Source organism: Mauremys reevesii, linkage group 16 (genome assembly GCF_016161935.1).
Source record: "Mauremys reevesii isolate NIE-2019 linkage group 16, ASM1616193v1, whole genome shotgun sequence".
Lineage (NCBI taxonomy): Eukaryota > Metazoa > Chordata > Testudines > Geoemydidae > Mauremys > Mauremys reevesii.
The window spans coordinates 6,749,548-6,772,713 of NC_052638.1; the positions used below are offsets into that span (position 1 = coordinate 6,749,548).

Consider the following 23,166-nt stretch of genomic DNA (forward strand, 5'->3'; position numbering starts at 1 on the left):
TCACCCTAGTACCATATGATCGTTAAGGTTTCCTACTTAAAACTGAGACTCAGGAAATGTCAGTGTTAAAGGCTGGATTTGTAAACAAGCTTGGTGCATGCTTACTGCAGTTGCACACTCAAATCAGGTACCTATGTGTGCACGTGCCCAGAAACAGCCATTTGTGCATGTAAGATGTAACTGCCAGTTAGGTGCATAATTGTGGGTACTCTTTGTGTCCCTACATTGCTTAAAATCAAACCCCAAAAAGCAGACGGAGGACTGGGAAGATTAACTACATCTTTGTAACATATCTTACAGGCCTGTAAACCTAACCTCGGTATCAGGCAAATTGCTGCAAACTATTGTAAAGAACAGAATTATCAGGGACAGAGATAAATATGTTGGGGAAGAGTCAACATGGCTTTGTAAAGGGAAATTATGCCTCGCCAATGTATTAGAATTCTTTGAGGGTGTCAACAAGCCTATGGACAAGGTTGATCCAGTGCATATAGTGTACTTGGACTTTCAGAAAGCCTTTGACAAGGCCCCTTACCAACTACTCTTGAGCAAATTAAGAAGTCACGGGATAAGAGCGAAGGTCCCCTCATGGATCAGTGACTGGTTAAAGATAGGAAACATAGGGTAGGAATAAATGGTCAGTTTTCACAATGGAGAGAGGTAAATGGCAGGGTCTCCCAAAGATCTGAAAGAGGACCTGTGCTGTTCCATATATTCATAAAGGAACTGGAAAAGGGGGTAAACAATGAGGTGAGTAATTTTGTATTGTCTTCAAATTTTGCCAAGATAGTTAAGTCCAAAGTTGACTATGAAGGGTTACAAATGGATCTTACGGAACTGGGTGAAAAAATTGCATTTATCAACATTGAATTTCATTTGCTAAGTAATGCACATCATAAAACATAATCCCAACTATACATATAAAATGATTAGGTCCAAACTAGCTATTACCAGTAAAGAAAGAGATCTTGGAGTCATCATGGAGAGTTCTCTGACAACGTCTGCTCAATGTGCAGAGGCAGTCAAAAAAGCGAACAGCATGCTAGGAACCATTAGGAAAGGGATAGATAATAAGACAGAAAATATCATAATGCCACTATGTAAATCCAAGGTACACCCACACCTTGAATACTGTGTGCAGTTCTTGTAACTCCATCTCAAAAAAGTTAGATTAGAATTGGAAAAGGTGCAAAGAAGGGCAACAAAAATTATTGGGGTATGGAACAGCTTCCCTATGAGGAGAGATTAAAAGGACTAGGACTGTTCGGCTTAGAAAAGAGATACTAAGGTGGGATATGATAGAGGTCTATAAAATCATGACTGGGGTGGGCAGAGTGAATAGGGAAGTGTTATTTACCTCAGAACACACGAACCAGAGGTCACCCAATGAAATTAGCAGGCAGCAGATTTAAAACAAACAAAGGAAAGTATTTCTTCACACAACACAGTCAACTGGTGGAACTCGTTGCCAGGGGATGTTGCGAAGGCCAAAACTATAACTGGGTTCAAAAAAGAATTAGACAAGTTCATGGAGGACAGGTCCAGCAATGGCTACAAGGTGAGATGATCAGGGATTTAACCCCATGCTCTTAGTGTCTCTAAACTGCTAGAAGCTGGGACTGAACAACAGAGGATGGGTCACTCAGAATTGCCTTGTTCTGTTCATTCCTCTGAAGCATCTGGCAGCAGCTGCCGTCTGAAGACAGAATACTGGTTTAGATGGACCATTAGTCTGACCCAGTATGGCCGTTCTTACTGTCTTATGTTTAGCTAAGGATGTTGCTGCTGCAGCCACAGGGCTCTTTGTCCAGGATATCAGTGCTCTCTGCGCCCTGTGAGAGACAACTGGTCTGTATGCACTCCCATGTTTTGGTGTTTAACGTTTATCTCTGTATTATTCCTACATAAGGAACTGAGTGGATCCCTTCCCCCTCACAAATGCAGCTCCTGCGGGCTTTTGGAGATCGATGTAACTAAAGGGAGGTGGGGACGTAGGTATTATCTTTATTCCGTGTTTGTACTGTTGTATTAAACAACACTGACAACATGCCATGGCTATTTTCTGTGCATTTATTTCACTAAAGGTGGGATAATATGCACGTTGGATTTTTGTAACATTATCAAGGGTTTTTGACTCAATGCCCACGTTAATAATTGTCTTGTGAAGGCTTCCATAGGGCTGCAGGAATGGTATGAGTGTGAGAATAATGGAAGTGCCATCACTGAGCACTGCAGGTTTGTGTCTTTAGAAAGAAGGGGGATCCCACTCACATACCCCAGAATAGGATCTACAGGGAGTAGCTCGCCCTGTAGAGACTCTCCCACTGCCGTGGCAGCTCTCTGGCCACCGAGCTCCCCTGGGAGCCAAGCACCTGCTCAGTACTTTGAGGATATCTGAAAAAATCAAAATGACCTACAGTTTGGCCCTCTGAGTGCTACCCAGTAGCACACACAAAACAGCTTCTCCTGCTGAGGCATCTGACGCACTGAGCAACATCATTAAAATCACCACTCACTCCACATGGCTACACCTGTCCTGCTGCACGTCTACTTTTCAAACATGGGGAGAGGGTGGGGTTAATGAGCATGGGGAGAGGGTGGGGTTAATGAGCATGGGGAGTGGGTGGGGTTAACGAAGGCTCTCTTTAGCCCTCCAAGGTATGGAACACCGGCCTTTACACACCTATGTGCTGAGTGGAGCTTCCAAATGTGGCGTGGTTGAAAAGGTGTTTGAAACTTGGGCCTGCAGATCCACACGCCCCACTTCACTGATGTGCGGCAATAACACGTTAATTGCAGCCCCACCCGACTCAGCAGGGAGAAGGATTTGCTGTGTTAGCTGGATGCTGTGATGATCTCAGAGCCGTGTGCAGCGCTCTGTTATGTGAGCGCTTCACTCACACACTGGGGGACCTTATTTTAAAGACTATTTTACATGAAAATTCACATAATAAGGAAGTTAACAAGGATTTAAGCTCATTCTTCCTCTTCCTCCTTTGCTTGAGAGGCCCTACATCTTGCAGGGGCTGCACCCCAGGAGTTTTGGGGGTCCTTAGCATGCTGTCCCCTCTGTTCTCTGGGAGGCGAGGTTGGGACATGCGGCATCCTGGTGCCATTAATGTTCTCTCTCGACAGGACTCCGAATCACTGGACAGGTGCATACAGAGTACCTTATCCGTGCTCTACCCTCCGTTTGAGGCCACAGCAGCCACGGTTCTGTGCCAGGTTTTTGACGTGGTGGAGAAGACGTACCGCGGGGATGGACTGCGCTACCTCATAGATTTCCTGATTCCAGCAAAGCACATCTTGCAGTGCATTCAGCAGGATGCCTGTGTAAGTATCGCTGTCTCCAGAGGCCTGTGTACAGCTCCTCAGGAGGCTTTTCTTGTAGAAAAAGCAACAAGCAGTGCTTGTGGCACCTTAGAGACTAACAAATTTATTTGGGCATAAGCTTTCGTGGGCTAGAACCCACTTCATCAGATGCATGAAGTGGAAAATACAGGAGCAGGTATAAATACATGAAAAGATGGGAGTTGCCTTACCAGGTGTCAGGTCAGTCTAACGAGACAATTCACTTAACAGCAGGATACCAAGGGAGGAAAGAAAACTTTTGAAGAACAAAAAGAATAAATGGACACAAATCTGACATCAGGAATCATAACATTAAAAAACCAGTAGGAGAACACTTCAACCTCTCTGGTCACTCAATAACAGACCTAAAAGTGGCAATTATTCAACAAAAAAACTTCAAAACCAGACTCCAACATGAAACTGGAGAACTGGAATTAATTTGCAAACTGGACACCATCAGATTAGGCCTGAATAAAGACTGGGAGTGGTTGGGTCATTACAAAACCTAAACCTATTTTCCCCAATACTAATTTCCCCCTACTGTTACTCACACCTTCTTGTCAACTGTCTGAAATGGGCCACTCTTATTACCACTTCCAAAGTTATCTTTCCTCCCTTGGTATCCTGCTGTTAAGTGAATTGTCTCGTTAGACTGACCTGACACTTGGTAAGGCAACTCCCATCCTTTCGTGTATTGATACCTGCTCCTGTATTTTCCACTCCATGCATCTGATGAAGTGGGTTCTCGCCCACGAAAGCTTATGCCCAAATAAATGTGTTAGTTTCTAAGGTGCCACAAGGATTCCTCGTTGTTTTTGCTGATACAGACTAACCCGGCTACCACTCTGAAACCTTGCAAAGCACTGTTTTCTTGTAGCATTAGTCCATAAAAGTGCTGGCAAAAAGTATCATTAATGTATTTCTTTATGTTTATAGTTTATAGTATGTGGACAGGCAGATGGACAAGAGATGGTTGAGGATTAGTTATTGAAACCTACATTCCAGAAATCAGAAGTGGGCTGGTGCCTTTGTGGAGAGCATAAACAGAGGCCTTGAATGAAAGGACTGAAGGGAGTTTTAGCTGAGTCTGTTTCTGAACCTTTACTGAGGTACACCTGACTGGAATATGGTAGTTTCTATCCCCTAGAGTCTCCTCAGTGATACGGAGTAGGAAGCCAGATTCTGCTGCTGGCAGGAGAACACTCTGGATTAAACGTTGCCAGTCGGTGTTTTGCCCAGAACTCCCACTCCTTGTTGATGGTTGCTGGAATGTTCCCAGACTCAGTAGCCTCGAGGAGTCACATTACATTGCTGCTACTATGATGCTGAGATTAGCATTTTCCAGCATTGCCAGCGCTAAGCATTAAAAAATCATGAGTCAGGCCTTCCAAAGTTATTAGATTGGCTTAAAAATCATATGATCTTTAAAAAAAAACATGGTTTTTTTTCTTTGTTTTCTGGATTCTGAGCCTTTAGGGTGCACTTGGGTCACATTTTCAAGGTTTTCTCTGCCACCAGGAGGGCTAGAAACTTCTTATGGAAGAAATGAAAGCTGAGATTCTTGCGTGATCACTTGCTTCCAGGAGTTGGGGATTTAAGAAAAACAACAAATATCATGAGAATTGCGATGAAATTGCAAATGTTGGCAACACTGTAAATGTTGGTCCTGATTGTTAGTGGCCTCCAGCTGGTGTGTGTGTGTGTGCAATCTTGCACATGTACTTTGCACTATCACACTTGTACGTGATCCATTTGTCAGTTTGTGAAAATTGTGATTTGCATGTGAAAATGCACAGTGGCTGCAATCTATTACCTGGATGTGCAGGTGTTCCTGCTTGAATGTGCATGTGCAGGTTTGCACATCTAACGTTGTACACACAGAGGAGCAGGCCAGGTTGCGGTCCGTAATAGAGTGTACAGGCTCTTTGAGATTTATGGGGAGCCCTCCCGGTTCAGTAATCCCCTGTTCCAGATTTGCCCATAAAGACCCTGTGAAACAGGAGATGTGGACCCTGAGGGGCAGGCAGTGGTTGCGGGGTTTGGGTTTATAGAGAAGCTCCTTCTTCAGAGCTCAGGTTTAGGGCCCAAGGCTGGGGCAGGTTGGGCTGCAGTTCCCCTCCCAGTCAGAGGGAAGGTGAGTTCAGCTCTTGGTGAGTTCAGCCAGTCGTTCTTTGAGACCAAGGCCTGCTGGGATATGTAGTCCACGTGGTAGTTATAGTCAGACCCTAGAGTCTGGCAGAGCATGTTGGGAAATAAGGGGAGATAATGAGAGTTCCCCAGGGCGAGCGAGAGGCCTTGTGGCGGTCCCCTGGGCCTTGCTGCTGTGCAGTGCCTGTGGGGCAGCCCCCCTGAACAGACGCCTGGCACTGCCGCCTTGGCAAGTCCACGGCGAAGGAAGGGACTTCGGCCCCTGCTGCAGGCAGCTGCTCCCCTCCAACTGGCTGCCTTCCCGCTTCCCGCCTCCCGGGGGAGAACAGCCAGTGCGGGCTGCTGGCGCTCCCGCCCCGCCGGTGCCAAGGAGAGTTGGGTAGGCAAGCGGGACGGCTGAGAGGAGCCGCATAGCTCCGGGGCCGGCTTTTTGCCCTCCTCCCCCCGCCCTCCCACCGACAGTGGGTCGGCGCCTTCCTCCCGCCTCCCCTCTGTGCTGCACCCTGGGACGTGGCAGAGGAGGAGCCCTGCTGGAGCTGCTCCGGCCTGGCCGTGGTGAGTGCCCCAGGCCTGGAGGTGCAGTCTGCACCGTGCAGAGCCTCCACAGCTGCAGGAGGAGCAGGGGTGGCGCTGTCAGCCAGGGGCAGATTGACTGACTGGGGTGGGGGTGCGTAATGAATGGAGGTCGGTGTGCAGGGGACACAGGCACATCATGCTGCCTGGCCAAACCAATTATCACACCGGGGGGGGGGGTTGGTGGGTGGGATTCAAATATCAGGAGACAGACCAAAAATCCATGATTAATTCCCAGCTCATGGCAACCGGAGGGTATTTTCCCAGAGCCTGTTGATAGGTAGCTGGCTACCACCCCTCCTGCTAGAAGTCCTGCTGTGCTCCCTCCATCAGCTCTTGTACCTGCACCTCCTTCAGCCAGCCAGCTGCAGTGGCCTCCTACCGCAGGCCCCCATCTTCCAAGTGTAGACCCTCAAATAGTGGCAGATAAGCAGTGTCCTTTACCTGGTGCAATATTCCAGCAGGGTTTAACCCCGCGGGGTTCCTGAAATGATGCCCCATTGCCCATACTTGTCAGAAATGGGTCATTCTCCTAGTGTAACTGGGTTAGAGACACTCTAGAAACCCTGTTTAAAAAAACAGAGAACCTACATTCTACAGCAGAAAACAGAAACCTTAAGCAGGCCCCGTATTGACCACTTCAGCATTGCTTTGCTAGCACAGGCTTGAATTTTCTTCATTCAAATCCCTCTGTAAAACACATCTCACTCCTGAATCCTTTCAGCCCACAAGGTATATAGAGAAGGGAAGCCTATAGCAAAGGGGGAAAAGGCAGCTTGCCGACTCAGCCTGCACGCTGGTATCCTGTGTACTGAGGTCTGCGTCTAGTGTAGATCGTGAGCACCTTAATGGTATGTCTACACTACCCGCCAGATCGGCGGGTAGCAATCGGTTTATTGGGGATCCATATATCACGTCTCATCTATCGATCCCCGAACACGCTCCCGTCGACTCCGGAACTCCACCAGAGCGAGCGGCGGTAGCGGAGTCGACGGGGGAGCCGTGGCCGTCGATCCCGCGCCGTGAGGACGGGAGGTAAGTCGAAATAAGATACTTCGACTTCAGCTATGCTATTCACGTAGCTGAAGTTGCGTATCTTACATCGACCCCACCCCCTAGTGTAGACCAGGCCTAAGGCAGGCAAACATCACCAATGCTTGTACAGCCCATGTCTCATTGCAGGCAGTCGGTAAATAACACCTGGCCACTTGCTCTCTGCCTGCAGCCTTTGAAAACTGTTCGTGTTAGTACTGTACAGTAAATCATCCGCAAATTTGCAGTAAGTAAGCAGTTGTCTGGTTGCATTGGCTTAGGTACATACATTGTCTTGCTTGCTAGAGAAGTTCAGAATGTTTGGAATTCCTTTCTCGTTCAGTTCCCTCTGCTCCAGTAAGTCACAGCTGAGAGAGAGCTGGGGTCTTCTGGCTTGAGCATTGCTCTGGGACAGTGATTCCCAAACTGGGGTTTGTGAACCCCTGGGGGTTCGCGAAATGGTACAGGGGGTTCTTGGGAAAAAATTCCCTAATGGTGGACAGAGCTGTCCATAGGGATCCCGGGCAGCATAGGGCCAGCAGCCCAGAGCCCCTAGATGTCCAAGAGCTAAGCAGATCAAAGCAAGCCTATCTATCACACTGAGGAGATTTAAACTTCAAGACTCCTTATGAGAAACGGAAAGGGAGGTGAATATTTTCTGCTGTTTTTAAAATTAAATAGGCAGCTAGTCTTGTTTTTAAATTATTATGAAGAACAAGTTTAAGCTTTGTTGTAACATGCGCTGTTTGCCTGGACTGCTCAAGACCTGAATGCTTGTGTAGGAGGAACTCTTTTGAGTGAGATCTTGGAAAGGTGAGATCTTGGAAGAGTGCTGCCATTTTCCTAATGTAATAAAAATACTGTAATGATAAATAATGAATAATAAATAGTATGTAATAAGCATGTCATAAAAACAAATTTTATATTTCCAAGATCACTGCTTTTATCATTTATACTCAGGTACAGGAGAAAATCCCTGGAAATACTCATTTTTAAGAGGGGGTTCGCGAGACTTGACGTGCTAGTGAAAGGGGTTCGCAGGCTGTTAAAGTTTGGGAACCACTGACCTAGGATGTGGGAATCCTTCTGTGTTCTAAACCCAGCTTCTTTGTGCCCTTGTCCAGGTCACTTCACATCTTTGTGCCTCATTTCCCCCATCTTTAAAACGGGGATAATAATTGTGCACGAGGGCACCTTGCAACGTGTTAATTCCTTATGCTTAAGCATTTGTTCTGCCTTATATGTAGCTGTGAGACTCCGAGTACCTTTCCCAGACCTGAAGAAGAGCTCTGTGTAGGGTGAAAGCTGGTCTCTCACCAACAGTCGTTGGTCCAATAAAAGATATGACCTCCCCCACCTTGTCTCTCTCATATCCTAGGGCCAACATAGTACAGCAACACTGCAAACTGTAATAGGGAGCGTGTCATCTTTTCTGTCACAAAGACTGTGGTGACCTCTTTCTATCACTGGTGCTGAAATGCTTTTCTCCTCCCCATAGGTTCAGTACTGTGGATTGCTGTTCCACCACGAAGGCTGGCCTCTCTGTGTCCATGAGAAGATTGTAGTCCAGCTGGCCTCCATAGACTGGCGAGCCTTAAAGCCTGGTGACTTCTACCTGCAGGTGGTGCCCTACCTAAAGAAGTCGCCACGAATAGTACTGAAATGTTTGGCAAACGACAAACATAATGTAGAGGAAGTTGTGGTCCCAGAGGTCTCTTACACCTCTATTTTTTCTGTGGAATGGTTGGAGTCCATCAATGGAGAGCGGATGGGTACAGCGCTGGAAAATTGTTTACTAGCCTCTGATGATAAAATATTCCGGGTTCCCTGGGATAAAATCGTCAATCCTGAATTTATTGATAAACCAAAAATAATTGAAAATAATATCACAGCTCTCAAAATGGCTAAAGAATCTTCAAATTTGTGCTTCCCAATGGAGCATCCCAAATGCAACTCACCGGCTCCTGGACCTCAAGCTTTGCCGGAGCAAGAAGTGATGCAGGACAATTTGGTCATTAGCAGGACTACTCAGGAATCAGCTGACACCATTGTTAATGGTATGAGTCCTGTGCCCCTGGAGGACTCTGAAAGCGACCCTGAAGGAGAGTACGTAGAGCTCACGGAAGTTTCATTGCCAAGATTTGGGCCACAAGTGGGCTCCTTAACCCAATCGATTGCCTTAAATTCTAGAACTCAGCCCAGACCAAGAGTGAATGTCTCTAAAGACAAACACAGGCTTATTGTCCTTCGGGACAGTAGCACATGTTCAAAGAACTTGGTTTGTTCAACACTCATACAAAAGCAGCACGGTCAGACGGACACACCGAGGGCCTCTTATTCAGGGGCTCATGAAAATGGAATTCATTTGGAAAACAACAAAAGGATGCGACATGGTGAAGTGTTACCAAAATGTCAGCTGGAATCAAATGATCCTGGCAGTGTGGGGAATTCAGACTCTAACTTTCACACAGCTGCATCTCCAGCCAGCAATGCAGAGAGTTCATCCTCCGTGGGGCAAGGGGCACACAGTGAGCACACGATAGACTGGAGATATGCAATGTGCAGCTACAATGATGTTTGTGCTGGAGACAGTGCTGAATGCAAGGAACAATTAATAGAGACTCCTGGAAAAACGGAAGCTGAAAATGATAGGGCAGAAACTGGGAAAGAAACCACAGAGCCGAGCCTAGAAGCACTTCCATTGAATGCTGCTGCTAGGGAGGGAATGCAAAACCAAGTGAGAGCCCATGAGCACAGTGACAGCACCCGGGTGTATTTTGCTCCGGTTTCTGTCACAGGACATTCCACAGCAAACTGCAGACTTGAGGAAGACTCTGGCATTCAGATTACATCTGAATCCTCAGGTCTGACAGAACAATGCTTCCGTTCATCAGTGGATGTGCCAGATAGAATTGTAGAACACAATCATTGCAGTAATCCGCTAGCAGAACATCGTCCTCCGTTAAGTCAGCCTGCAAAGTTGAACCGAGGACAAGCAGACCAGTTCGGAGAATTAGGCAGTGGAGTTAGTGTTGAGGAAGTCTGCAAAGAGACTGAGGAACCAACATTCACGGGGAATGAGAAGCAGAATAGCCATACATACTCCTCTGCTGTTGACAGGGGGGTGGATGGATACTTGCCACAGGACAAAGGACAGGAGGTCATGGGCTGTACACAACAGAAAGTAGAAGAAGCCAAACTACTCCAAACCTCTGGGCTAACAGAGATCAGACAGACAGCAAAACAGCTAGATAACAATGGCACAATGGTAGGAGTACATACAGAGAGCTCCTGCCAAACTGAAACCAAAAGGGATAGAGAGAAATGTGAGGAGAAACAAAGCTGTGTGGAAATCCAGTGTCACAAAAGTGTAGCGAACTCTGTGCTATTGCAAACCCCAGCAGAAGGGGTTGGCCTGGAACGTGTGGCAGGACAGGATTTGCAAGGGGGTCCGGAGAACAAACAAGGTGCTGCTGAACAAGAGAGGTCATGCAGAAGGACCATCCCAAAGGCTGGGAATGAGTCGGCAGCCTTGGAAACTCTAGACATGCTGAAACCCCAAGCAGAGGAACCGGAGGCCACACTGCCATCTTCTCCACCTATGGATGGGGATAATACTAAGAGGCCAATGCAGCTGGCTGAATGGAGCAGCAATTCAAAATCCACCCCTTCCAAGCAGGAAGCAGCTTCTCAGGATTCACCTTCTAAAGGTAAGCATCTGTCCTCTGTATTTGAGACACACACGCACACAGAGAGGAGGGCCCAGACAGCCTACCCCCGACAGGCAGCTGCCTCCTGGAGAAAATTTTTTAGCAAATGTTAAACACTGTTTAAACACTAATTATATTTGTGCATTTAGATGAGCCTATGGCTGAGAGAGGATTCTGGAAGCATTTACCTTGGCACTATGAATGTACACTGGCAGGAGAGGCATTATTCTCACCCAGACTCACTATGGCCTGGGGTTGTCATCCTACATTCAAGTGGGCATAGTGTGGGTATTTTGTCCAACACAACATTGCCAGTCTTTAAAGCCCTTCCGGTGACCAGGTAATCCCCACTTCCCATGGTAATGTGCACTTAATAAATATGCACAATAGAAATGTGTAATAATCATAGAATATCAGGGTTGGGAGAGACCTCAGGAGGTCGTCTAGTCCAACACCTTGTTCAAAGCAGGACCAACCCCCCTAAATCATCCCATCATAACAGAATGTATATTGTTCTGACCCTTTCATAATTGAAGGCCAGATCTGGGAGGTTACCTGGGGCAGAAGGCTACAGCAGAAAAAGGCCACAGGAAAACAGATGGGCTTTTTAATGTGACCAGAACACCAGATTTGGACTCTGGTGAAGTAGTGTAGAAAGCAAATCCTAGTACTGAGGACCCCCACTGAAAACTCCCTCTCTCCAACTCACTTATGATTAAACTAGCAGGCTGTTAGCCTGAGTGGCCTGGCCAATCACAACATTTCAGATGGGGAAGTGAAGGCATAGTGAGGTTAAGTGGCTTCACCCAAGTCACACAGTGTTTCAGTGGCAGAGCTGGGATCAGACCCCAGATCACCTGACATCCAGGCTTGTGCATTAATGAAATCACCGTCCTTCCCATAGAGGAAATTGGACACGCAGGTAAAATGTCAGGCTCCTGCACAAGGTTATATGGATGTAGTGTCTATTCAGACAGATTGCAATGCTCGAGTCATAGTGTCTCGAGAGTTAGCAGAGCTACAGACCTAACCGTGCAGTTCAAATCTTCCAAAACATTGCACGGGCACAGGACACTCCAGTTAGACATCTCTAAATCAAGGAAAAATTAGCAGGGGCTGCAATAGTAGAATGAGAGGACAGTTGAAAGGCTATGGGAAACAGACCATGAAACTGCATTAGCTAGAGCTCGCCTGACCAAATCTAAAGAGACAGATCTTGTGGGGTCTCAGTAGACAGATGGGAGCTTCCATACAGTGCCTGTACTGTAGACACAAAATCCCCACCTTCCTTTTGTTGCACTACAGCCATAACTGAGGTGTGGGATCTGGTTACAAGCATAGTTGTTGTTACCTGACTGTTACATGTCCAAAAGTTGCAGTATAGTCCGGGCCTAATTACGTCCCTGTAATTGGGCTAACGTCATATCCTGTGTCTCTTGGACTGGCCATGTCTACATTGCAATCAGGAGGTGTGATTGCAGCATGTGTAGACACAGGGGCGGCTCTAGGATTTGCGGCACCCCAAGCAGGGCGGCACGCTGCGGGGGGCGCTCTGGCGGTCGCCGGTCCCGCGGCTCCAGTGGACCTCCTGCAGACGTGCCTGCGGAGGGCACGCCTGCGGATGCTCCACCGAAGCCGCGGGACCAGCGGACCCTCCACAGGCATGCCTGCGGGAGGTCCACCGGAGCCGCCTGCCGCCCTCCCGCGGGACGCCGCCCCAAGCGCGCGCTTGGCGCGCTGAGGTCTGGAGCCGGCCCTGTGTAGACGTAGCTAGATCAAAGTTAGCTCTAGTAACAATAGCAGCGAAGCCATGGTAGCAGGGGCGGATGCCAGGGGGCTAGTCCTGCGCTCTTAGGACCCTGGGTATGTACTTGCACAGCTGCCGCCCATGCTGTCCCAGCTTCACTGCTGTTGTTACTTGAGCTAGCTAGATCAAAGCTAGCTTGGGTATATCTACCGGCGCTGCAGTCACGCCTCCTGATTGCGGTGTAGACATACCCACAGCTAAGGCGTGTCTACACTAAAGCATCAGGACACACTGTGACGGAGCTGGGTTTCCTGGCAGTTATAGGTGTAGAGAAGATTGGGCCTCAGTGTTCGTGAAAGTGACGTATTGATAGCCAGGGAAACCAACTTGCTCTACCTGTTGTTCTGGTGCATTGTGAGTGAGTTCCCCCTGACAATGCTACCCCACTAATGACCAGACACACCCACACAAACAATAGGAGTTCACTTCCATGCCCAGTGTGTAGGCTTTTCAGTGGTGGATGCTAGTACTTAACAACTGTGATGTGTCCTTAGAATGAGACACTCTCCACATGGGCTACAAAGCAGCCATTGGATGGTAACTGGTTTTAGTCATTGCCGTCTTGTGCCAGATTTTGCCTGATGACCCAGAGGTGAAAGGCCCATGGCTGGAAGTCAGAAAACCTGGGCATTCAGGTTGCCACACACTCTTTTAATGACCCTCGCCTCAGTGCTTCAATGTTCCCATCTGAGGAGTCCAAAAATAACTGATCCCAGTTGAGGTTATGAGATGATGAAAGTGAGAGATGCTGGCTGCTCTCCAGTTCACGTGCAATGTCCACTCACTGCAGTAGTGGAACTTAGTGACATAATACTTAGAGGGAAAGCAAAGGGCCTTTCTATTTCAAAAATACATTAGGTTTTTAAAGGTCATGACAGTGGAGATATTGCAGAAATAGGTGAGTCCCAGCCTGGATGTTGTTCTGAGCCGTGGCCCGTAGCCCTTCAGTTGAAAGGTCTTGTGTTAAAAATACTTTACTCAAAATATGAGTTAAGGGGTAGGGAAAACCAAAATGTTGTCTCAAAGCTGGCGGTACTTGGCTTTTAAAAATACTCAGAGTGTTTCCTTATCACTGGCACTACAATAAATTAAAGTGCAAAGGGGGATAATTTACCTCACGGAGATGTGGGAAGCTTAGTTCGGTCGATAACATTTGTGAGGGCTTTGAGATCCTTGGATGGCAGGTGCTTGTTTAATTCATTATGATTATCTCGCCATTTCTAACCCAGACAACAACTACGGCCTCGTCTGCACCTAAAATTTAGGTCAACCTATGTACATCATTCCGGATTTGAAAACTTCACCCCACTGAGAGATGTCATTAAACTGACCTGAGCCCCAGTATAGACACTGCTAGGCTGACAGAAGAATTCTTCCATCAACTAGCTGTTGCCTGTCAAGGGGGTAAATTTACTACAGAACAGAAGAACCTCTTCCCTCGCTGTAGTCATAGAATCATAGAATCTCAGGGTTGGAAGGGACCTCAGGAGGTATCTAGTCCAACCCCCTGCTCAAAGCAGGACCAAACCCAACTAAATCATCCCAGCCAGGGCTTTGTCAAGCCTGACCTTAAAAACCTCTAAGGAAGGAGATTCCACCACCTCCCTAGGTAACCCATTCCAGTGCCTCACCACCCTACTAGTGAAAAAGTTTTTCCTAATGTCCAACCTAAACCTCCCCCTCTGCAACTTGAGACCATTACTCCTTGTTCTGTCATCTTCTACCACTGACACCAGTCTAGATCCAAGTCTAGTAAGTGTCTACACTGCAGCGGTGTAGCTGCAGTGCTGCAGCAGAGCCACTGTAGTGCTTGTAGTGTAGACATAACCTTAGAGATACAATTCCAAAGTGAACTAGACACAATATTTGCTATCCTTTTGGTATTCATTTCCAACCGCGTTCCCTGCCAGCAGTTCTGTGTCTGTAAGTTCTAAGAGTTACAGAGTGAAATTCTTGATCGTTCAGTTCACAGAATCGTGGAACTATAGGACTAAAAGGCACTGTAGGGGTCATGCAGTCTAACCCCTGGCCAGTTCACATTATAGTTGAGGTTGTAAAACTGTTGCCATTATAATCCCATATTTCATCCCACCTCTGACGTCCCGAGACAGTCCCAAATTGAGCTGAAACATACTTTGCTTGATCTCTACCCAAAAGTGAAGTGTCTTTGGAAAGTCTAAGCAAAGCCCCTTCTGCTGTGTCTGAGTTGGGAGAGCACAGCAAACCCCCGCTGCTCCCACGTACAGACATTCCGGCTGCCATTTCCCCTGCACTGATAACGTAAAGACAAGGCAGATTTGTCATGGAAGGAGTCCTCATTTGGAAAAAAAAGAGTTGGCTATTAATGAAATAGTTATGTGACTGAAAAATCACTTCTGAGCATGCTCAGCAGCGTCTAAGATTTTTTTACCACCCCGCCCACTAGTGATTTTACAGTGCACACTGGGATCAGGCCAGAATCGTGGACTGTGCTGAATTTGCAAGAGCTGAGGCTCCTAGGCTGTCGATGGGGCAGTTTGCAAGAGGAATATCAATGTCCCTTTGCACCCTGCACAGCCCAGCCCTCTCCCACAACTGCTGCCTTAACCTCAGGGAAAGGAGAAATCTGCAGCTGTGGCAAATTCATATGCCCCTGCTCTCCCTGCAGATTTTTCTGCAATCTGCTATATTCTGCAATTTCCATTTTTTAAAAATTAAGCTCTCCGCCCTCTTCCCAACTTTGCAGTAACATAATGTGATAGACCCAGGCCAGTTGGGAACAGCAGAGTAATAGAAGGGAGATATACTGGCCACTGGATACGCAGTTTTCTGTTCCCTGAGTGACCAGAGCAGGGGCTGCTCCAGGCTAATGAGAACACCTGACTCCAATTAACCTGCTAAGAGTCAGGTGAGGCTGTTAAGCACCTGACTCTAATTAAGGCCCCTCTGATGCTATACAAGGGCTCACTCCAAGCAGGCCAGGGGGAGCCAGAGGAGAGGAAGTGTGTGTGAGGAACTGGGAGCAAGAGGCATGCAAGAAGCTGAGAGTGAATAGGCATCCTGCTGGAGGACTGAGAAGTACAAGCGTTATCAGACATCGGGAGGAAGGTCTGGTGGTGAAGACAAAGAAGGTGTTGGGAGGAGGCCATGGGGAAGTAGCCCAGGGACTTGTAGCTGTCGCACAGCTGTTCCAGGAGGCACTCTAGACAGCTGCAGTCTACAGGGCCCTGGGCTGGAACCTGGAGTAGAGGGTAGGCCCAGGTTCCCCCCCAAACCTCCCAACTGCTGATCAAACCCAGGAGGAATTGACCTGGATTGTGGCTTCTACCAGAGGGGAAGGTCTCTGGGCTGTTTCCCGGCCCACAGGGTGAATCTGTGAGGCAAGCAAATCCGCCAATAAGCGCAGGATCCACCAAGGTAGAGGAGGAACTTTGTCACAATAAACAGATGTGCTGCAGCCCTGTTATCAGTGAGGTGTGAATGCCCCAACCTGGCTGGGCCAGTGAAGTACTTACCTTATGAAACCCAGGAACTGGCTTTTTTTTCACGACCAAGCAGAAATCAGGTTGGTGCAGTGTGAAGGCTGCACTGCTCCAGCATGGCTACCCCCTGCCCAACTGGCTCTGGCTTCCTGGCCTTCCGGTCTGGGAAGCCCAGTGGCCTGCAGTCCCCTGTAGCTCACCCCAGGAGATTTCCCCCCTTTCCTTCTCTCCCCTCTAGTCTTCCCGTGGGCTTGTTCCTTACAACTGCCTAGGTTCCTCCTTCTTCCTTCTAGTCCTGCCCCCTGGGCAAATGGAAGTCAAGGGCCAGTCGCCTTTTCTTCCTCTGGCATCTCCAGGGGCAACAGTTCCTTCTCTCTCTCTCGCTTCTCCTCGGGTTCCCCCTTCCAGTCCTCCTGGCGTAGTCTCTCCCTTTTAATATCCCTAGGTACCCCTTTCTTTCCTACCCCCTTCCCAGCACGGAGCGCCACAAGGAGTTGAGGAGCGCTAGCCTCTGGCAGCTCCAGCAGCAGCCTGTAGAAGACACTTGTACCCAGTGTTTTTCCCAGCTATAGTTGTCCAGCCCAGACAGTGGGAATTGGGACATTGAGTGGAACTTCGGGGCAGATGGCTAGTGTGCCAGGGCACTGGATCAGGACTGACTCAGCTGTGAATCACCTGGGTTTGCTTGGGGTCCACTGTTAACTGCTGACCCCCCTGCCGATGGCAGCACAAAGGGTGAGGCCACGAGCATGCACAATTCATTCATATTTTTGAAAAAATGTCCCTGCTAGAATCGCTTACTTGCAGCTTTGATTGTGCTGTGGCGAGAGTGGCTGTACCTCTGAGAGGTGCCGTTCCTCATCAGTTCAGCCAGGGCTTCAGTGTTCTGCAAACATATTTGTTCTTGCATTTAATATATTACAAATAGTGATGTAGTCTAGTGGATTCCCTGGTGTGGGTGAGGAATGGCCAATGCTCAGCTCACAGCTGCCCTGCGATCTGTCCAGTGCTGGGCAGCGGTTGGGATGATGAGAGTGAGGCGTTCCCGTGTGCTGAATTCCTTTCAGGCTCTTTCCGGTTCCCTCCTTGTGGTTTGTAGTGGTTACCTTTCCTTGCTGCTCCAGATGGACACAGCTTTGCCAGTTACCCTCCTGGGTGACCGTCCTGCAGCACAGGTTGCACCTGCTTGTAATGATGCAATTACTAATCCAAAGCAAACACTCTCATTGGGACTGCAGGCTGGCTAGCCACAGAATCCCACAGCCTCTGCACCAAATCAGAATGACAATTCTCCAAACACACCTGTCAGTTCAGGGCAACTGCACCTGTATTTCTGCTCTGTGTTCCGGCCAGGGCCCCCATCCTCCGGCCTCCGTCTCCCCAGCTGTTGGCTATCTGGATGGAGACCCATCTCCCTCTCTCTTCCCTGCCTTCACTGTGTTATTCCCAGTGCAGACACGTTGCCCAAGAACACCTGCTTGCTTTCTCTAGAGAGGTGGTTAACAGGTGTAATGGCTTCAGTGCTGAGGTACCAGACAGCACTTCCTGTGCAAGCCTACTTGATTCTTAAGCTATTTCAGAGGAAACTTATTAAACACAATAAAAGAGCCTACATGCATGCTAATAAGCTTACCAGGGTTCACCCCAGCCCCAACATGGCAGGAGCAGTCCTTCACCCCGCCACCCAAGGGGATACCTTGTCTTTACAAGTTCTTCACAGCTTTAGGCCAGAACAAGCCATCAATCTTATGTGGCCTCAGTAGCCCCAGTCCTTCCAATCCTGCCCTAAGGACTGGGGCTCTCTGTGGACCTGGGGTCCTGTCCATTTTCTGGAACAGGAAGCAGACCCTGTCTTTGTCTGCTGGTCCCTGGGGAATCCAGTTTGAACTAGTCTATCTGCATCTTTCCAGGGGTGGCTTCTCTAGAGATGTCCCACCTGAGTGAATTAGCCCGACCACTCCCTGTTGTTCTCTTATTTACACTTCCCGTGGAAATACATAAATTCCACATGCACAACCCCATTTTTAATACAGCGGACCCCAAATTCAGTAAGGTTGAACTCCGTTCAGTAAAGTATATCTTACTTCCATAAGATTTGTTTGGGATATTATGTCTGTTGCAATACCCATCATAGCAGAGTTCCAGACTCAGGGCTCCCTACATGACCAGGCCTGAAATTCCCCAGGCACAAAGCTCTGAAGCCATTAGAGATGTTTCATACCAGTCCTGCCATAGCCAGGGCATTAAACTGCAAGCTTAGGAATCATGAGTTCTATTCCCAGTTCTTCCCCATGGCTGCTGTTAATATATCTGTTCCCTTCATAACACTTATTATGAAACTAGAGTTTTGTATTGTTCCCTCAAGGGGTAACTCTCATTCACCCATTTTATAGGTAAGAGAAATGAGAGCTTGCCATAGAACCCAGCATAACAGAGCCAATTCTCATCCACTTCGCCACATAGCATTTCAGAAGGAACATGCCACGTTAGGTGCTTCTGGACCTCACTACCCAGTGTGACTGTCGCGCCTTCTAGTGTTTAAACACATACAGAGGCTTATGACGGTGGTACTGCTCCTAAGCTTGGTTGATAAACGCAGTAGTGTTGACTTAATAGACATAGATTTCTGTAAGGCATCAGACTTGGTGCCACACAACATCTTGATTAAAAAACTAGCCCAATCTACAACGAACATGGCATGCATTAAATGGATTAAAAACTGGCTAACTGATAGCTCTCAAAATGTAATTGTAAAGTGGAATGATCATTGAATGGGTGTGTTTCCAGTGGGGTCCCACAGGGATTGGGTCTTGGCCCTATGTTATTTAACATTTTTATCATGACCAGGAAGAAAACATAAAATCATGCATAAACAGGGGAATCTTGAGCAGACGTAGAAAGGTTCTTTTACCTCTGTATTTGGCACTGGTGTGACTGCTGCTGTGTCCAGTTCTGGTGTCCACAATTCAAGAAGGACGTTGATAAATTGAAGAGGGTTCAGAGAAGAGACACGAGAAAGATTAAAGGATTAAAAAGTGATGGACTCAGGGGGTTCAATCTGCTTATTTTAACAAAGAGAAGGTTAAGGGGTTACTTGATTACAGTCTTTAAGTATCTACATGGGGAACAAATATTTAGTAATGGGCTCTTCAGTCTAGCAGAGAAAGGTGTAACGTGATCTGATGGCTGGAAATTGAAGCTAGACAAAATCAGACTTGAAAGAAGGTGTAAATTTTTGAGGGTAATTAATCATTGGAACAATTTACAAAGATTGTGGTGGATTCTCCTTCAGTGACAATTTTTAAATCAAGATGGGCTGGTTTTCTAAAAGATCTGCTCCAGGAATTATTTTGGAGAAGTTCTCTGTCCTATAGGGGGAGGGATGGCTCAGTGGTTTGAGCATTAGCCTGCTAAACCTAGGGTTGTGAGCTCAATCCTTGAGGGGGCCATTTAGGGAACAGGGTAGAAATCTGTCTGGGGATTGGTCCTGCTTTGAGCAGGGGGTTGGGCTAGATGATCTCCTGAGATCCCTTCCAACCTTGATATCCTATGTCATACGGGAGATCAGACTAGATGATCACACTGGCTTTGGAATCTGTGTATCTATGAAACCCTGATCATCTCCTCCCAGTACATGGGCCAAGCACAAGGCATCCTTCCTTTCCCTTATCTGGGGTAGGCCAGTTTATCCTGAGTTGGACTCCATCAGAGAATGATGTCATCATGAGATAACCAGCAAACTCTTCAATGTGTCCATGATCCTCAGGCCTGGAACCCGTCCCTGTTCCTACCTGCTGCCCAGAGTTCTTGTAGGGCACAAACACAGTGTAAAGCATTTTTTTTTTAAAGCTGGGTAAAGGGAGCTTGCAAGTAGCATGGGATGGGCATCAACCTATAAACAGCAGCATTCACTCCTAGAGTTCCCAGGGATCCCACTTCAAGCCACAGCTGAAGAGACCCAGCTTTCTGGGGACAGCTGTTTAACTAAGTAGCTCCAAATGTGTCTCTGTTTGTAAATAAGCTGCAGAGTGACAGCAGCTGTTGATGCCGCAGTTTACTTAGTAAGTGTTGAAGAGCTTTGGGGTGCCAGAGGTCAGTGCAGTCCTGGCAGGTCTCTTGTGTCTGGAGTTTGTTAGCTGACACCTCTGACTGGGGCTGTGATCTGCCCCCAGGCTCCTGACACCAGTGGGATTATTTTATTTTACAGGAACACGGCTGAAAGGGGGAGAAAAGATAAAAGAAGAACTGTGCACTGATTCGTGCGAGCCAGCGGGTCGACTCTGTTCCCCAGAGGAAGGCTCAGCAGCTGTTATTCACCAGGAACCCCCCTCTTATGTGGTACCCAGAAGTTTACAGACTGCACCCGTCACAGCGAAGGACGTGAACCTCGACGTGCTCATGAGTGGAGTTGCCTGTCTGCCAGGTGAGTAACTGAGCCAGAGGGATGGGCAGGAAGCTTTGTGCTGCAAAAGGGCTGATAGGTGTGCAAAAGGTGTGCTGCTGATAGGGATGCTGATAGACTTTCCCGTGGGGCAGGAGGTCTGTGTGCCGTATTCCTTTCACTATAAACATTTCTGAAATTCGGTCCTCAAATCCCTGGCCAACTCTTGGAGCTTTCAAGCTGAGTCGGGGACTGGCAGGAAACAGGACCTCATGCTCAAGAAGGACTAGATAATTTGCATCCAGGAGTCCTAATGTAACTATAGCACCCTTGTGGCCAAGATGGAGTCCACTCTGCAAGATGGCTGCGGTCAAGGAAAGGTGAGCCCCTTCCACCCCAGGGGCACCTGTTCCAACCCCCAACGTAAATACATACACACTGGAACAATACAATGAATATAGGAAAGGGAAATATTTATTTACAGGGGGATGAATGTAGAAAACCAGCATGGAGAAGGATAAGGAGAGAGGTAAAACAAGGGTATATTGACCACGGGGACCCATGTGCCCAATGTGCACAGCATCTAGACAGAGAGCTCAGGAATCCAGGACAGAGTTCCAGTCCAGCACTGAGGCTTGGGTGCTGCTGACTGGCCTCGGTGCCAGTAAATGTTCCCCAACAAACCCCTCCAGTGCCCTTCTCTTCCGCCCTCTTCAAACCCACACAGAGTGACAACCGCCCCATTTAGCTAGCTGCTTTCCCAGTGCAAAATCACAAGCCCCAGTTCTGACAGTTGTAGCTGTGTTGATCCCAGGATATTAGAGACACAAAGTGGGTGAGGTAATATCTTTTAGGGAACCAACTTCTGTTGCTGAGAGAGACAAGCTTTCGAGCATATTGCTATGGCTATGCTGCAGAAGACAGAGCAGTCATACAGCATGATCTGGGTAGCTTGATAAGCTGGGTCCTTTCAAACAAAATGTATTTTAATGCAGACAAATGCAAGGTCTAGGAACAAAGAATACAGGCCGTACCTAGAGAGTGGGTCCTGTGTCCTGGAAAGCAGCAACTTGGAAAAGGGTCATAGTGGACCAGCAACTCAGCAGAGCTCCCAGTGCAACCTAGTGGCAAAAAGGGCTAATGCAATCCGTGGCTATCTAAAGGGGATGAGTGGGCAGAAGTAGGGAGGTGATTTTAACTCAGCATATGGCACTGGTGAGCCAATACTAGGATACTGCATCCAGGTCTGGTGTCCACATTTTAAAAAGGATGTTGAAAAATTGGAGCGAATGCAGAAAAGAGCCACAAAAATGACTCAAGGGCTAGCGAAAATGCCTTACAATGAGCGACTTCAGGAGCTCAATGTGTAGAAGACTGAGGGGTGACTTGGTTACTGTATATAAGTACCTTCATGGGGAGACAATAACACCTACTAAAAGGCTCTTTAATCTAGCGGCGGAAGGCAGAACACAAACCAGTGGCTGGAAACTGAAACCAGACAAATTAGAAATAAAGCCCAGTTTTTTAACTGAGAGGATGATTAACCATTGGAACAAACTACCAAATCAAGTCTGGATGCCTTTCTGGAAGATATCCTTTATCCAGGCACAAGTTATTGGGCTCCACACAGGGGTAACTGGATGAAGGTCTCTGGCCTGTGTTATATAGGAGGTCAGACCAGATGATCTGATGGTCCTTTCTGCCCTTAAACTGTATGAATCTATGAAAAATGCAAACCAAAATTGTCACATGCACGTAACATGTGAACACAGAGGCAGCCTTCCAGAAATGCTTGAAGAGAACCTTCATCTGAGGGAGGAGCAACATCAGAAGCACTAAATGCATCCAACTCATCCCTAGGAAGTGGGTGTGCCCAGCATACTAGAAGGAGTGTGAACTGGGGAAGACACATACATGTGCTCAAACACACACAGATACACCCCCTCTAATGGGATGTTAGACATGGGTAGGGGTTATGGGAACACTATGGTTACAAGTACCAGAGGGGTAGCCGTGTTAGTCTGGATCTGTAAAAGCTGCAAAGAGTCCTGTGGCACCTTATAGACTAACAGACGTATTGGAGCATGAGCTTTCGTGGGTGAATACATGCATCTGACGAAGTGGGTATTCACCCACGAAAGCTCATGCTCCAATACGTCTGTTAGTCTATAAGGTACCACAGGACTCTTTGCTACTATGGTTGCAGTGACAAGAGTAAATACAATTTTATAAGGGGTAGGAACTAACAGAGGAGGTTCAGAAGAAGCTTTCCTCTGGGCAGGATGTTTCATTAGTCAGTTGTGGCACTTGCACTTTCCTATGAATTATCCAGTACCAGCCACTGATGGAGACAGACCCCTTGTCTGATCTGGTCAGGTAATTTCTATACTCCTATGTTGGAGTCAGGGGAAAGTTTAATCCAGTTTTTGTGGTTAATAATTCAGAGAACAATAACTGATGCTTCAGAAAAATGTGAAAAAAACCCCTACTGAACTTGACCATTGTATCATCTTGTCCATAAAGAGAGGATTCCATCCTGATCTCTCCGGCACTCAGCTGATGCCCTGGAGCATGAGAGTTTTGATGGCTTCTCTCTTAACTCACAGAGCTACATATAGTATTAATGAACTCTTTCTATTTTAGCACCATTTTCTGGTCTTGTACTGCCCTGAACAGAACACAATACTCCAGGTGCAGTAACAG

The 23,166-nt window shown here is 47.6% G+C and overlaps 1 protein-coding gene across 1 annotated transcript in view; it reads left to right on the top strand.

Annotated features, from left to right (window-relative positions):
• Window positions 1-23,166, top strand: part of PLEKHG4 (pleckstrin homology and RhoGEF domain containing G4) — a 159,999-nt gene that overhangs the window by 30,051 nt on the left and 106,782 nt on the right. The window contains 3 exon segments of the mRNA XM_039503354.1: window positions 3,136-3,333; window positions 8,603-10,814; window positions 20,290-20,505. Of these exon segments, the coding sequence (XP_039359288.1) occupies window positions 3,136-3,333; window positions 8,603-10,814; window positions 20,290-20,505 (2,626 nt within the window).